We start from the raw sequence: 16668 nt of genomic DNA on the forward strand, positions 1-16668 counted from the left end.
ACTACAAGATTTTCCATGCTCCAATATACTTTGTTTTATCCAGAAAAATAAAGGCTAAAAACCTTCACTGTCAATCTCTCTCTCTCTTTTGGAATCTTGACTTGACCATTTTAGCTACTAGAATCATGACAACCAACATTTTTTTTTCTTTCACTATTTTTCAATTTTCTTTTGATGAACATAATTTTTATTATAGCATAAATTAGTAAATTACAAAATAAATTTAAAATAAATGCTAATTTTTATTTTCACGAAAGAAGCAAGTCCTGTGAAATTGTAAAAGGATGACGTGGCGTTGACGTGGCAGGCTTCAATCGGAAAAAAAAATATTTGTAGACTACTCAACGCAACGATAACTACGTCTCCCTAGCTCTCCCCCTCCCCCCTCTCTAATTCCTGCTTTCTCTCTGTAGAAAAAATTGCCTCTATTTAGAGAGATAAAGTCAGAGGAAGAGAGAGTCAATTCTATAGACATCGAAAAACAGAGAGACCCCGAGAACAGAAAATATTACAGGAGCAGATGGATGCGATATTGAACAAAGTTGGGTCTTATTGGATCGGTCAGAAAGCTAACAAGGAGTTCAATTCTGTCGGAGACGACATCAATGTATTGTTTTTTCTTTTCCTTTTAATCTTGGGGTTCTTGAATTTTTTTTAATGATTAATAAGTTCGATCTGCCGCATAAAGTTGTTTCCTTTATTGATTAGGTTGTGATTTGAAAAGTAATTGTAATTATAAGCGTAATGGTGGGATTAAGATAATGATTGTGAAAGTAATTATCCGTTATGATTGAGAATCAGAAAAAAAAGAATTTGGGGTTTGTTTGGAAATAAATTTATAGAAGAAATAAAGGTTTTGATTTTTACTAAAATAGATGAAGGATTGTAGCTTTTGATGAGAATTCAAGATTGCTGAGTTGGTTTTGTTGAGGTTCTTATAATGCTGGAGATTGGGTGTTAATTGCTCTTAATTTTTTAATTTAAAGCTAAATAAATAATTGAAGATTGAAGAACTAACCTTATTAGAGTTTTTACTTACCAATTGACTGCATGACTTGTATCATTGCGATCTTGAAATTACTAAAGCTGAAATAATGGCTAAGGCTAATGAGTAGAAGTTGGACTTTGTGAAGAGTTAGATGATCTTGGATGTGTTAGAATTCTTTTAATGTTTTGCAGGATGAGATGGGATATGGGTTTTTATCAGGTTTAGTTAGACATAGTGGAAGTGTTTCCCCCCATTTTCTGCCTTAAGGTTGTGCCATAATATAATTGCCTTTTCCCTTCATATAAATCATCCATCATACCAAATTATTGCCCTTTTCCTGTGAACTCTGCTGTAATTACCTCAGTTATTGCATTTTGCCAGCTGACATCTTTCTCTTATTTATCAGTCATTATCGACAAGCATTGAAGGAGGAACCAAATGGTTGGTGAACAAACTCAAAGGTTTGTTGATTTGCTTTCTTCTTCCTGTTCAGCCACATTGTATTGTTGTAGTTTGTCTGTTTTTCTACTTAATTCTTTCCAACCTTCCTACTTATGATTCTTAAATTCATTGTTTCTGCTGTTCTGTACTGCATTTGTGCTCAAACAAATGCTTTATAGTTCCAAGTTTCTTTTGGGATCCCAATGTCAAAAACTTTCCTATAGATTTAAATCCAATTCCTTACTTTGGGAAGTTCTGAAATTCTCTAATCATTTGGGACCTTGAAGTTGGAGGCTATGTATTGCAATGAGAAATAAATCTGATTTTAAAGCTTGAATAGGATTTAGACAGTTGTCAAAATGACGTATATATAATGTCAACATGAGTAAATTTGAGACTGTTCTGGTTAAAATGAATCATGTGCTGCTGGCTGAAGGGTAACTTAAAATTCTGCTGTGCTGTTGGTTAATCTTCTTGAGTTTTGAATAAGTCGGTTGAGTAAATTGAGTAGATGTCAGGAGAGTTTCCTGGAATAAGTTGCCAACCTGGAGCCAAACATCTAAATTGTGATATTTTGAAGACAACTGCTGATTTTGCAGCCATCTCCTGAATAGAACTTATAAATGCATTTTTCTTTGCTTCTATGTTCATTAAGGGAATGACTCTGTTTATATAGGAAAAATGCAAAAGCCGTTACCAGATCTGCTTAAGGAGTATGACTTGCCAATTGGAATCTTTCCTCGTGATGCCACCAACTACGAGTTCAATGAAGAGACACGGAAGCTTACTGTGTTTATTCCCTCGATCTGTGAAGTTGGCTACAAGGACTCGTCTGTTGTGCGTTTTTCGACCACAGTAACTGCGTTTTTGGAGCAAGGAAAACTAGCTGATATAGAGGGGATGAAGACTAAAGTTATGATCTGGGTTAAAGTGTCCTGTATTGTGTCTGCTGGATCAAAGCTGAACTTCACAGCTGGGATGAAGAGAACCAGGGATAGAGGGGCTTACGAGGTTCTTCGAGATGGGGTGAGCGTAGATAAGTTCTGAAGTGATTATAATGCGTCTGAGGTATTATATTTCTGTGAAATGCTACTCCCTTGTTATTGCTTCTAGACCCCCATGCCCTCGTCTACTGTGATTATAATGAGTTAATGACTGACCGAATTTAATTTCATTTTGTTTGTAGTTGTGATGCATCGACTTTTCTATGTCCAATGATTGATGATTATATCATCTGTGTTGATCGTAGACACCGTTACCTTCTATTTATTTTCTTCCTTTATCATTTCATCACAAGTTGATGGAGCAAAGTTATTGTCAAAACTGAAAATGTCGCATTTAGAATGATAAATTTGATGATTGCTCGTTTACCGCAACACCGAGCTACACCTATTTGTAGTTCGTGAGCTAAGATAATAGTTATGGCAGATTATAAGCTGAAATTAGGCTTGAAACCCCTCCTCAAAACAAGGAGAGCGAAGGGGCTAAAAGGTATGTGAATATTATATATATTTGTGGGCGCGACGCCGAGGATTAATTTTGAATCAAAAGTTTTTGAACACAGCTAGCATGTTGCAAGAGTTTTTCTATAGACTGCTGCAGCTGCATGCACTTGTGCTATACCCACACGCTTTTGACTGCACCAGCATCCCTGATCCTTAGAAAAATTGTGGTCTACAAGTAAAAGCTGAACCACAGATTTGGGTGCATTTCGAATAAACATTATTATTTTCCCTTGAAAGTCCAGCCTCCTGACAGGGGAGCTACCAGGAAGATGGTGCTTCTTCAGTTCGAACACTGATAATGAAGGCAAAAACCTCATCGCCATGATTCAATCCATCAAAAAAGGCAAAGAAGCTCATGACTATGAAGCAAGAATAACTTGGATATTTCTTAGGCTCATCAAGAGATCCAACAAATATTGGGATATACATAACGAAGTAGTTCTTCGCCCTTCCCTTTGCCAACAAGAATGGCTGAAGTATATATTTTGCAATTTATTGTCCCTTTGAGAAAATTATTATTTAGTCCTTTAAATTTCTAAATTACCAAGTTCTAGGTGCATTGCAGGTTGGCATAAAAAATTGAGCCTTTAATGGAAAAAAGAGATACAAATGCACCAGCCGGGAATCGAACCCGGGTCTGTACCGTGGCAGAGTACTATTCTACCACTAGACCACTGGTGCTTCTTGTTACGAAGCCGCTTACACTTATAGACGTATTATATCCAAATGAAGGCAGTCCCAGATTGTGTAGGCAGTCCCAGACATGACTTCAGAAGTCTGGGATAGAGAACATCCAAAATGGCAGCCATGCCATCGGATTTCCGGTGAATAATTCTTTCATCATATCACAAACTCCAAGGCTCGGACACTTCAAAGACTTGGATTAAAGCACAAAAATATTAAACCATTATATATTCCAGCTAATGAATGCTATCAAGAGCCAGAACATATACACCCAAATTTGCATCCCCTAAATCTTTGAAACTGGGAATTTCTACATTCCATGCAAATGCTATACAGCAGGGAATAAGATCAACACATAATAAAAAGGATAGATTGATTTTTAGTACAACTCAATCTTCAAGACCCAATCTACATAATGTACATGTGAATTGGATTTCTTCATAATCTTACCTGCCCTTTCAAAATCATTAGTGTTTAGGTTTGGGGAAATTATGCTTATATTCCATCGGATTTCCATGGCTGTCCGATGCAATTTCTGGTGCTTGTCAACTTGGTTGACTCGCCTGAAGATTCATTGATTCAAAATTCCTTAGTTATCCGGGTTGCCATTGAGTCGATGGAAGAAGTCTTTTGATGCTTCATAGGTAGACCAGCAAATTGCAGCAGCTGGAGCATGGAAGAGCATCCTGGGTATCCATCCCCTCATAAGCCCCTGGTATCCGTCCTTCTTCACGATAATCTTAATAACATTTCCAATTGAGCTACTAGAAAATCTATCACAGCCACAGACCCCCTGTGTAAGAAACAAGAAACTTGATGAGAAACATGTTAAATCAGCTGGACCTGTCTGAATCTGCTCTCAACCTCTGATCAAATTCATTTATGTTTTCAAGTTCAAGATAAGAGTTAATCAATTTAACACCCCAGTCAAGTCTAAAGAGAAGCTCTTTTCGTATTCGTTAACGATTTCAACCTTGCACCAAATTCAATCCAAAACAACATTGATTTCTCAGAATTTACCTATAAAACTGAACTTTACTTGCTAAGATCAAACTAAGAACAGTAGAACCATGCCAGACGAAACATATAATACCAATTGCTGGCAGGATATGATCAAGCAATCTTTGATTAACTCCTAAACCAAATTGATTGCTTCTATAGCTTATCACACAGCATCATTAATAAAAGGAAAAAGAAAAGAAAAGAAGCGAAGGTTTGTTTAAAGCAGTTAAGCACTAATCACAATAGCAATCGAAGCAAGGAGCTTTTTACCTGACACTGCAATTGCGTTTTAACAACGTCGAGAGGGGTAGTAACAATAGCAGCTAAAGCACCAGCAGCAGCACCAGCAGTAGCATGGACAACCAACCTCTCATCATCTGCAATATCCGGTGAAACCTCAATCAAACCCCTCTTCGCCGCCTCATAAGTGGCAAAGTGAACCGCCGTAAAAGGCGCATTCATAACCACAGTAGTCTTATACGAAGCATAAAACGCACCAATCCCTTCTTCAACAAGAACCCTCCTCACACAATCCACTACTCCTTTATACGGACTACTCTTCAACTGCAACCTCTGCTTCACCACATCCATCGGAGTAAAAACAGCATCACTCGCCACCGTAGCACAAACACCCGAAACCGCATGAGCAACAGAGTTATTCGGATCCCCACGAGAAAAATACTGCTTGCAAAGCTCATAAACTGAAAAGTAAACAGCATGAGCAGGTCCTGCACCAAGTCCCATTGCACCAATACCTCTATAAAACCCAGCAGCGCCTTCATTTTTCATAATTGACTTACAAGCCTGCCGGACATTAACATTCTGAACCGGGTATGACCCGGAACCGACAATGGCTTGCATGCGGGTTTTCAGAGTGTCAACAGGGAACATAGCCATGTGCTCAATGGAACCAGCTATAGACCCGGCAACCATGAACTGCCAAAAGTGGAGACCGTCATGGGGATTTTCGGAAACCGAGAGTTCTGGTATCTCGGGGTGGAAATCAGTCGGGGCCCGGTATTTCGGGGAGGCATCGGTGGTGGTGGTAGCGGCAGCCATTGTTGTAGGAGTAGTGAAAAAAGGACAAGGAGGAGGGTGTGTTAGTGTTGAAAAATAGTGGAAGATTTGTGCATGTGGTGAGCATGGCCATAGAGTTAGATTTTATTTCAGCAAATGGGATGATGACAAGAGGAAAATATTCTCATAATTGGAAAGGGATTGAGTTGAACATGATAGGAAAGAGCTTTCACTGCTTTATCTCTTTTGGAGGGAAAGAAACGATCCAACATCGAATTTATCCATGAGGGTTATTCATATACATATATAACCAAAAAAACCCAGGAGCATGGTTATAAAGTCTGGCTTAACTCGTGTCATTTGTTATAAGAGTAAACATGAGTTGATTGATTTACTGTAAAATAATAATATTTAAAAAAAAATGTTTTTTTTTTAGTTAAATCGGATCTCATCTAGGTTTTGACTGGATTGATTAAAAGAAAAATTGACTAATTAATTACACTAAATTTAATTAAATCAACTTCTATGTGGTTTAATTAAAAATCCAAACTAAACATAATCGACTCAATCTACCGAGTGAGAAGTTAAGCAACCAAATTGATCAAATTTAATTAAATAAATCTCAAGCGATTCAATATAAAATTCAAACCAAACAAAACTGAGTTTAAAACACTACTAACGAGTGCTAAATTTTTCTATGTTGGTTGTGAATTCTTGTAAACTTATTTAAGGAACTTTCTAACAAAATTAAACAAGAAGATTACAATTACAAAATATATTAAAAATAATAGATATTTCACTATAACAATTCACAATGTGACATTTTTTTTTTAATTTCACACACAATATTGTTTTAATTACAGTTTTCTATGATCAAATTAATAACCAATTTCTAAAAATTTGTTATGGAAAAAAAATTCTAAGCAAAAGATAACCAAAGTTTAAAATAAGAAGAAACCATATGGTCAATCTCAAATTCATATGAAAAAATACTTTTAAATTCACATATATATATTTTTTTTTCTTTTCAATCCCTATGTTTTCGGAATATTAGTTTTGGTTCAAAAATTCATTTTATTTATATTTTTAGTATTGAATGTGTGAGAAGTAAGAAAGTTATTGAGTTACAGAAAAAAAAAAGTTGTTAATTGTCTATATTTTAACTATGATATTAACGAGTTTCATTTAAAAAGAGGAGTTTTATTAAGATTTTTTGAATAATGAATTGTTACCCAACAATCTATTAGAGTATTTAGCTAATATTTCATTTTCTCTTATTTTAACATTCTTAATAAACTCTCTATAAAAAATCCTTAATAAACTTAGGCTAGGAGATTTTTTTATCCCAAAATAATGAATTTGGACGATCGGCTCTTGTTTGAGCACATGATGGATCACATCAATTTTGGGTCATTGTAATAGTATATATAAAGTTGGAGATAGTTTCTAAGTTAATATTTAGTGAGACGTGTCTTATGATTTTTTTTTATAATTTTATTTAAAAATATATTTTTATTTTTTTTTATTTTTAATATTAAAATATCATGATAATAAAAAAAACACTAAAACTTTTCATATTTACGTCGACATCAAGACATTGAGATTGTGCAGCAATTACTGCTTTCTTTTTCATTTTCATCGATAATTATCTTCCCACTTCTACAGTTCTGCCACAAATAACAGTTTAATAATTCAAATAATAGTTTTGAAATCCGGCTTGGCCAGCAGGTAGACATGAGATCTGACCGATCTAAAATTGAAACCAGACCAGATTAAAAAAAAAATATATAAAAAAAATCTGATGTGACCTGATGGGTTGACTTGGTAAGATCTAGTTGTAACCCGTCAACTTTTATTTTTTTATCAAAACAACACTGTTTTGATTAAAAAAAATTAACTCGAGTGATCTGATTACCCGGTCAAAACTAAAAACTATAATTTCAAGAGATTGATTTGATGGTGAAAATGTTCTTATTTCCTTGCTTTTTAAAGCTTGAATTTCGAAGCATCACCCAAATAATTTTTTTTCAAACCCATCATCAAATCAATGTGAACAATGTACACCTAGAATTATTAAAAAAAAATCATATTGATTGATGCATGATATTTTCTATTATTTAATAAAAAAATGTTTAATTATTATTCATGATATAGTTTTTTTTCCTCTGCCATAAAAAACCAATGGCTCTAAAATTAGCAAAGCATATCAAGAAGTATGAACAACTCTAACCCAGGACAGATACTTGAGCCTTTGGTGTTATATATACAAGTCAATTAAGGGAGAAGTGTGTTGTCCACAAGACTGACCTGTAAGTTGATATCACCATATATCCTTGGCAGCGTTGAGGCGCATAATGCAGCTCTATCACTATCATAATTTAGCCCTCTAATCAAGCATAAAAGCATATCCGGTAGAGAATGCATCTGCAACTTCTATCTCTTCGCCGTCGCGTGGTGACCATATGTCTAGCTAAGGCATCTATCATCAAAAGCAGTTGTTTCAACATCAGCAGAACCAGAGGCGCACACACCAGCTAAGAAATTGACGTCCTGTTATTTGTCGCGATTTATGTCGATAGGTCCCCTCTTACTCCATTATGATCTCTTGCTCTTTCGGACGGCTAGATTCCCTTTGTAGTTGATTTAACAGGCCTCTTCCTGTAGTGATGATAGAAACAAGCTTTCCCAATTTGTTCCTGATGATCTCTGCCTAGACCATGCGTCTTACCTGTTTTGTTCACCAAAAGTTATCCGTCCATAATAATCTTGATAAAATGATTGAAACTAGAGAGGAAGATGCACAAGGAAAGTATTCGAGTGGGATACTAAGACTTCGATGTTCCAATGTCCTGTTTTTATAGCGTAGGCAGAACTTAGGCAAATACTGTCAATGGCTATCTCAAAAGCTTCCAGGTAATAATCACCAAGTTGCTTCATGGTAATCAGAAATTTAGAGATTTCCTGGAAAGCATCAAGAGAATTTTCATGATTGATACTGCCCCTCTTGGATTTCGCCATTCATTCCATGTCAAATAAGAATTAGCAGCCAAATGTTCCACGATTCAGAGACTAGGGGTTAGCCCGGAAAAAGAAAGAAAGAAAATTGAATATTGAAGACAAAGATAGGGCCAAGGCGATCAAGATCAGCAATTGCACAATGTTTAGCTAGCTATTAAATTATACGAACAAAGATAGTTCAAGATTGCGCGGTAAATTATAAGAACAGAACATTAGTTGAGTATGTTCATCAACAGTACTAGCTCCAGAAGCAAAATTATGCCAAGGAAAATTCATAAATTCTGAGCAGCAGTTTGAGAAGCTTCAAGCCTCTTTTAGGCGCTCCTCGATGATGGACAACTTGATATCCTTTCCCTTGGGAAGAAAAACCTGCAGTTTGGTGCCTGATCCAATGGTGAACATGTCGCCTAGGCGAGTGGCAAACTCATGGCCAGTGGATTCTTGGATGTGGATTGTCTCAAAGCTTCCTTTGTGCTTCTCCCTGATCTTGATTACTCCTTACCCAGCCTCTTTTACAACATTCCCCGCATCACACTTGATGGAGTCAATTATATTGTTGTTCTCTAAGTCAAGCTTGATGGTGTCTTCGGCCTTGATAATGCGGGCCTGGATATCATAGGAGTTCAAGTAAGGGATGCCTTTCTGCCCAAACTGAACCGGTTGGCCTTTGCAAAGCTTGAACTGTGCATTAAACAAGGGAAACCAACAAGTAACACAATATCCCACTCAAACACATGGAAACACAAGTCCTTTTTTTTTTTTCCAGTAGACCTATAGGAGTGAAGACATAAGTGTACTTCCCCCACAAAACCCATAAGGGTATGTTTTATCTGTCCTGACCTTCCCATGAAGGACACGTCTCTGCATCAAAATAGCAATGCCTTCACTTTTGCCTTCCTCGTTTGTAAGCGCATTAAAATGCACATCGGGAACCCATAACAGACCAATTATTATGAAACTAATGTTACACATTTAGGTGATAACGGTCGATTCTAGATAGTTACATGTAGGCCTGTTATCATTAGATGAGTAACTGTTTCAAATAGATTATCTGAATGGCTTAACAGATATATTTATAGACTAGTGAGATAAATTTAGGTTCAAGATGAGTTTTGATCGCGATAGTCCAGAATAACAGCTCAAATAGTTATAATTTTTTATCCGACTATTAGATTGCGCTAAAAATTTTAAAAAAATATTTGAAGACCATTTCCCCTGGAGTAGATACTTTAACTGTCAGATCTTTAGATTTTCAAAATCTCGTCCTAGGACCCTGGTTTTGGTAGTTTTGTGATTTTTCTTATTATTTTTTAATTTTATACTTTTTTCCTTTGTAATTTTAGATTTTTATTTTGTTTTCTAGTTGAGATACGGTTTCTGGTCTATTCAAGACTTTGCAAACCTCCTGGAAGATGATAATTCAAGAGGAAATAAAACCTGTGAACTTGGAGTTCATATCTGTAGTCATTTTCGCTCATTAAAATTCTCGTGTTCTTTCTTTATTTTTTATGTCTTTAGCTTCCACCTGCATCGTAATATTTATTCGCAAAACTTCTTTAATGTAAAACAAAATTAAAAAAACAAAAGCTCAATTCGTTTGGGATAGCCAAAATGGACTGCCCTTGTCCCGAGTGGATCATAAAAGAATATTTGGGCCTCAATCCAGTGCCATGCAAAATCTTAGCTACTAGCACGCACCATAATGTAAAATGACAAGTTTTAAAAAAGTTAATATGACACCACACTCTCTTCAACTTATAACACCTATCTCTCTCACCAATCAACTGCAAGTGTTTACCTTTTCACTAATGACACAACGAGATACAATAATAGTTAACTTGTTTTTCTTCACTCTTATGAGGTACGTGTGAGGAAAGTAATCAAATTTTTAGATTTTCAAAATCTCGACCTAGGGCCCTGGTTTTGGTAGTTTTGTGATTTTCTTTATTATTTTTGGATTTTATATTTCTTTCCTTTGTAATTTTAGATTTTTATTTTGTTTTCTAGTTGAGATAGGATTTCTGGCCTATTTAAGACTTTGTAAACCTCCTGGAAGATGATTATTCAAGAGAAAATAAAACTTGTGAACTTGGGGTTCATATATGCAACCCTTTTCGCTCATTAAAATTCTCGTGTTCTTTCTTTATTTATTGATGTCTTTAGCTTCCACCTACAATATTTATTCGCAAAACTTCTTTAATGCAAAACAAAATTAAAAAAACAAAAGCTCAATTCGTTTGGGATAGCCAAAATGGATTGCCCTTGTCCCGAGTGGATCATAAAAGAATATTTGGGCCTCAATCCAGTGCCATGCAAAATCTTAGCTACTAGCACACACCATAATGTAAAATGACAAGTTTTAAAAAAGTTAATACGACACCACACTCTCTTCGACTTACAACACCTACCTCTCTCACCAATCAATTGCAAGTGTTTACCTTTTCACTAATGGTACAACGAGATACAATAATAGTTAACTTGTTTTTCTTCACTCTTATGAGGTACGTGTGAGGAAAGTAATCAGATCTTTAGATTTTCAAAATCTCGACCTAGAGCCCTGGTTTTGGCAGTTTTGTGATTTTCTTTATTATTTTTGGATTTTATACTTCTTTCCTTTGTAATTTTAGATTTGTTTTCTAGTTGAGATAGAGTTTCTGGTCTATTCAAGACTTTGCAAACCTCCTGGAAGATGATTATTCAAGAGAAAATAAAACCTGCGAACTTTGGGTTCATATCTGCAGCCCCTTTCGCTCATTAAAATTCTCGTGTTCTTTCTTTATTTGTTAATGTCTTTAGCTTCCACCTGCATCGTAATATTTATTCGCAAAACTTCTTTAATGCAAAACAAAATTAAAAAAACAAAAGCTCAATTCATTTGGGATAGCCAAAATGGACTGCCCTTGTCCCGAGTGGATCATAAAAGAATATTTAGGCCTCAATCCAGTGCCATGCAAAATCTTAGCTACTAGCACACACCATAATGTAAAATGACAAGTTTTAAAAAAGTTAATACGACACCACACTCTCTTCGACTTACAACACCTACCTCTCTCACCAATCAATTGCAAGTGTTTACCTTTTCACTAATGGCACAACGAGATACAATAATAGTTAACTTGTTTTTCTTCACTCTTATGAGGTACGTGTGAGGAAAGTAATCAGATCTTTAGATTTTCAAAATCTCGACCTAGAGCCCTGGTTTTGGCAGTTTTGTGATTTTCTTTATTATTTTTGGATTTTATACTTCCTTCCTTTGTAATTTTAGATTTGTTTTCTAGTTGAGATAGGGTTTCTGGTCTATTCAAGACTTTGCAAACCTCCTTGAAGATGATTATTCAAGAGAAAATAAAACCTGAGAACTTGGGGTTCATATCTGTAGCCCCTTTCGCTCATTAAAATTCTCGTGTTCTTTCTTTATTTGTTAATGTCTTTAGCTTCCACCTGCATCGTAATATTTATTCGCAAAACTTCTTTAATGCAAAACAAAATTAAAAAACAAAAGCTCAATTCGTTTGGGATAGCCAAAATGGACTGCCCTTGTCCCGAGTGGATCATAAAAGAATATTTAGGCCTCAATCCAGTGCCATGCAAAATCTTAGCTACTAGCACACACCATAATGTAAAATGACAAGTTTTAAAAAAGTTAATACGACACCACACTCTCTTCGACTTACAACACCTACCTCTCTCACCAATCAATTGCAAGTGTTTACCTTTTCACTAATGGCACAACGAGATACAATAATAGTTAACTTGTTTTTCTTCACTCTTATGAGGTACGTGTGAGGAAAGTAATCAGATCTTTAGATTTTCAAAATCTCGACCTAGAGCCCTGGTTTTGGCAGTTTTGTGATTTTCTTTATTATTTTTGGATTTTATACTTCTTTCCTTTGTAATTTTATATTTGTTTTCTAGTTGAGATAGAGTTTCTAGTCTATTCAAGACTTTGCAAACCTCCTGGAAGATGATTATTCAAGAGAAAATAAAACCTGCGAACTTGGGGTTCATATCTGCAGCCCCTTTCGCTCATTAAAATTCTCGTGTTCTTTCTTTATTTGTTAATGTCTTTAGCTTCCACCTGCATCGTAATATTTATTCGCAAAACTTCTTTAATGCAAAACAAAATTAAAAAAACAAAAGCTCAATTCGTTTAGGATAGCCGAAATGGACTGCCTTTGTCCCGAGTGGATCATAAAAGAATATTTGGGCCTCAATCTAGTACCATGCAAAATCTTAGCTACTAGCACGCACAATAATGTAAAATGACAAGTTTTAAGAAAGTTAATATGACACCACACTCTCTTCGATTTATAACACCTACCTCTCTCACCAATCAATTGCAAGTGTTTATCTTTTCACTAATGGCACAACGAGATACAATAATAGTTAACTTGTTTTTCTTCACTTTCATGAGGTACGTGTGATGAAAGTAATTATTATCCTTTATTACATTATTCTTCACGAGGTAAGTTGACATGATTAAAGTTTAAAAATACCTCAGGTCACCAGATAAACAAAGAATTACTACACAAGACAGAATGTCATACATAACACAGGTTTATATAAGAAAAAAAATACACTCTTCATTCTTCACTCTCCTTCACTTTCCTGTATATTATTTCTTCTCCCATGTTCACTAACTTAATCATCAAAGAGTCTCATATTTTAATAAAGAACTTGTTTTTGTAGAAAAGCGTGGAAGTAACCCCATCCCATCACCAATTAGTGGTCAAGCCCAACCACTCTATCAGTCCAAGATGCAACATTGAAAAGCCTAATTTAGTATAAAGTTTTCACAACTTCATCAACTTTCAAAGTAAAGTACAAAGAAAAATCATGTTTTTTTTTTAAATATATTTCTTGAAAACAACATCTACCTCCATCAAAGCCAATAATTAATTAAGAGCAAGGGAATTTAACCAAAAAAAAACATCACAAAGAATTTTGATGAAGTCAAGAAAAAACTTCATATATGAAATAGGCTTTTCATGGCCTACAACCCTAGGACAAGACGTGTAGGTTTAATATAGACTTGCTGGTTATTGGGCTTGACTTGTGATTAAAAGTTTTTCTTAAAAAACAAGTTCCTTATAGAATGAAAGACTCTTCGATGCTTAAGTCAATATAAGTGTTGAGTTTGAGAAAATTATGACTTCATTCTATTTACCTAGTGACCTAATGTATTTATAAAGTTTGGTCATATCAGTTCATATCGAGAATTGCATGAAAATTGATTAGTGAAAATATTGGTGCCCATAATTGGATGTAATTTATGGCATGTTATTGGTAAAATGGTTGGTGAATATCAATGACATAGTGGATAAAAATAATTATTGGTAGAGAAAAAATGGTGTTTGATTTGCATAGAAAATGGTTCGTAGTTGCATTGTCAACCATTGGCTAGAAAAAATGGTGTTGACCCTATATAAAAAAACATACTTGTAGAGAATATGTCAAAAAATATGCCAGTTAATCATAAAAATATTTTGTGTGTAAACGATACCTAACACTGATTTCTTGTAACAAAAAAAAGTTTAGTGTGTGTGTATTGTGCAATATGTGTGGTGAAAATAAGAGAGAAAGGTAGAAGATATGTGAGAGAAAGGAGGAGAGAGAACATGCGAGAGAAAAACATGAGAGTGGGGAGGATAAAATACAATTGTTTGGTGGCCTAAACAATGTGGCATAAGTGATGTCCATACTTGTGGGGGTGTGTATTCTTTTGGGATACTGCTCAAATTAATTGCTCTATCTTTTTGTTTTTTTACACCATCATTTTCCACCCAAGTCTTTTAAACATACGTGTTTGAAAGAATTAACTAGTAGAGGTGGAGGAAGAAAACTTACTTATTTTATACAAGTGATGTTACCGTTTTGTTTTGTATCAAAGACTTCTCATAATTGTTTGTCAATGTTTTTGCAAGAGAGAATATAATTAATTGTGTTGCTTTATACAGTAATAAGAAGTGAGTGTAAATGTAAGTAATATGATCGGTGTATGTGTTTAAGACTTAAAAAAGTTTTTAATGAGTAATCATGGAGAAAGACCCTTGATTTTTTTGGAAACAAGTGTTCATGAATACTTAAAGAAGGGACCCCGATCTTTTTAGAGATAAATGGTTGCGAGGACCAAGAGAAGTATCCGTGATCCTTTTAGAGACATTAAAGACATGTTTGAGGATTCAAATGAGACATGTTCGATGACATGAAGATCTCACCTTGGAGATTTTCATGAAGAAACATGTGGAGATTCAATGGTGACATGAAGATCTCATTATGATGATTTTTATGGAGACATATGAAGATTTTCATGGAGACATGTTTGAAGACATTAAGATCTCACCGTGGAGATTTTCATGGAGACATATTTAGAGATTTTAATGAAGATTATTGTTGAAGACATCAGAGATATGAAAAAAAATACTACTTTTATTGAAAAGCTTTAAAAATATAGATATCATTTTTATAGCTAATTTAAAGATTATCTAATCTTAGTGAGATCCTCAAATGTGTAGACTTCCTTCATTTCATACTCAAGTTTTTTTTCTTCATGAATTGATGAAGGCAACCTCTAGTGATTAATCTTTTTATCTTTTTATTTCAAAGCATGATATTTTTTAGTATCATGTCCATGATCAAAGTGAAAAAGCAGAATTTATTAGGGTTTTTTTTTCAGTTCACGCCACTTTTCATAAGAGAAGGTTATTGTATAATTTTTTTCTCTTTGATAATAACTAGAAACTTAGTTCATGTAGTGGTTAGAGGAGTAGTCAAGAGCTCAGAAAATGTCATGCGATCACAAATGTATCAATTTGTACTCTTTTTAGATGTTATGGTTAGAGACTAGTGATATTAAAGAAATTCTACTCTATATGAATGGAAACAAGAGTATTATTATCTCATCATGCTAGCTTTTTTCACCTTAATATTATTTTGAATTGCCTGTTTGATGTTGAGAAGATTTCTGTTTGGAAGAATGTATAACCTTTCTTATAAAGAATAATTATATACTCCACTAATCAAAGCTTTTGTAGCTATAAGTTCAAAAAGTCTTTTCATTTTGGGTGTTGCTTTATTGAACCTTTATAGATAGGCTCTAATGCTCTCATCTTCTCGTTGTGTGATGATGATGAGCTTAGTGATGATTTTTTGTTTTAGTTAGAATGTTTGTGTTAAAGTGAGAGATGAGTTTGGAGTTGAGATCATGAAAATGAAGGATAGTGCTCGACACTGATTTGTGTAAAAAGCTTTATGATGCTTATCATATTTTATATGTGCACTCGAGGGTCTCTAAGCCCCTTATAATTGTCTAAACTTATTTTCATGGAGACCTCATTTTTTGAAAGTTAAGTGTGTAGTATTTCATGACCAAGTGAAGAATCTCTCACTTGATGGGGGCAGTGTTTAGATGCTTGTGGAGTTATGGATCTTGTCTAATGCCTATGTATTTTTGAGGTATATAAGTGAGACTGTGATGGATATTCATGATGACAAGAACCCCATTTAGAGCACCACATGTGAGAATGAAGGGTTTAGCTCATTCTAAGCATAGAAGTGCTAATGTTACTCGCTTGCATGTCATTCTACCATGTCTCTTCATGAAACTAAAGTTGTTGTTGCACATTTAACGATGCATGCATGGGATCTTATTGTTATGTTGGTGAGAAATAGTGAGAAAATATAGTTACATTGTTGCAACAATATCGTTGAACACCTACACCTGATGAGAGAATTGTTGGAGACTCGTGGCAGCGGGAATCCCTATAACAGGGAGATCATTTACTTTCCATTGTCCTAGAGTTTTATAAGTAATGAAAAGTGTTTTAGTGAATAATAAAATAGAATTAATTAGTTTTTTGTTCAATTTTCCATAAATAATGTCATTGATGAAGTCATGAAAAAACTTCACACAAAAAATAGGCTTTCCATAGGTTGTGATCTTTGGCCAAGACATGTAAGTTTAACATGGGCTTTGTTTCTAAGCTTGCTAGTTGTTAGGCTTGACCGGAAGCT

General features: G+C 34.7%; 2 protein-coding genes, 1 non-coding gene and 1 pseudogene across 4 annotated transcripts; 1 reads left to right on the forward strand and 3 right to left on the reverse strand.

Moving 5' to 3' along the window:
• The first annotated feature begins 352 nt into the window (after positions 1–352).
• LOC133677260 (uncharacterized protein At5g01610-like) lies at positions 353–2677 on the forward strand. 2 transcript variants are annotated; one of them, XM_062099176.1, is made up of 4 exons: positions 353–607; positions 1395–1449; positions 2106–2497; positions 2616–2677. In XM_062099176.1, the coding sequence occupies exons 1-3, from the start codon at positions 521–523 to the stop codon at positions 2474–2476; spliced, it is 513 nt and encodes a 170-aa protein (XP_061955160.1). In that variant the 5' UTR covers positions 353–520; the 3' UTR covers positions 2477–2497; positions 2616–2677. The 2 variants fall into 2 exon arrangements, with proteins under 2 accessions (XP_061955160.1, XP_061955159.1); XM_062099175.1 differs by having other exon boundaries at positions 2106–2677.
• An 867-nt stretch (positions 2678–3544) lies between these two features.
• Positions 3545–3615, reverse strand: TRNAG-GCC (transfer RNA glycine (anticodon GCC)). Its single transcript has one exon. It is a non-coding gene; the product is annotated as a tRNA-Gly (tRNA).
• Positions 3616–3817: 202 nt separating this feature from the next.
• LOC133677258 (uncharacterized) lies at positions 3818–5796 on the reverse strand. The gene is made up of 2 exons (XM_062099174.1): positions 4891–5796; positions 3818–4411 (listed from the first exon to the last, which is right to left on the reverse strand). The coding sequence occupies exons 1-2, from the start codon at positions 5677–5679 to the stop codon at positions 4208–4210; spliced, it is 993 nt and encodes a 330-aa protein (XP_061955158.1). The 5' UTR covers positions 5680–5796; the 3' UTR covers positions 3818–4207.
• A 1940-nt stretch (positions 5797–7736) lies between these two features.
• Positions 7737–9522, reverse strand: LOC133677259 (small ribosomal subunit protein eS4-like; annotated as a pseudogene).
• Positions 9523–16668: the final 7146 nt, after the last annotated feature.

Source organism: Populus nigra, chromosome 17, assembly GCF_951802175.1.
Source record: "Populus nigra chromosome 17, ddPopNigr1.1, whole genome shotgun sequence".
NCBI lineage: Eukaryota > Viridiplantae > Streptophyta > Magnoliopsida > Malpighiales > Salicaceae > Populus > Populus nigra.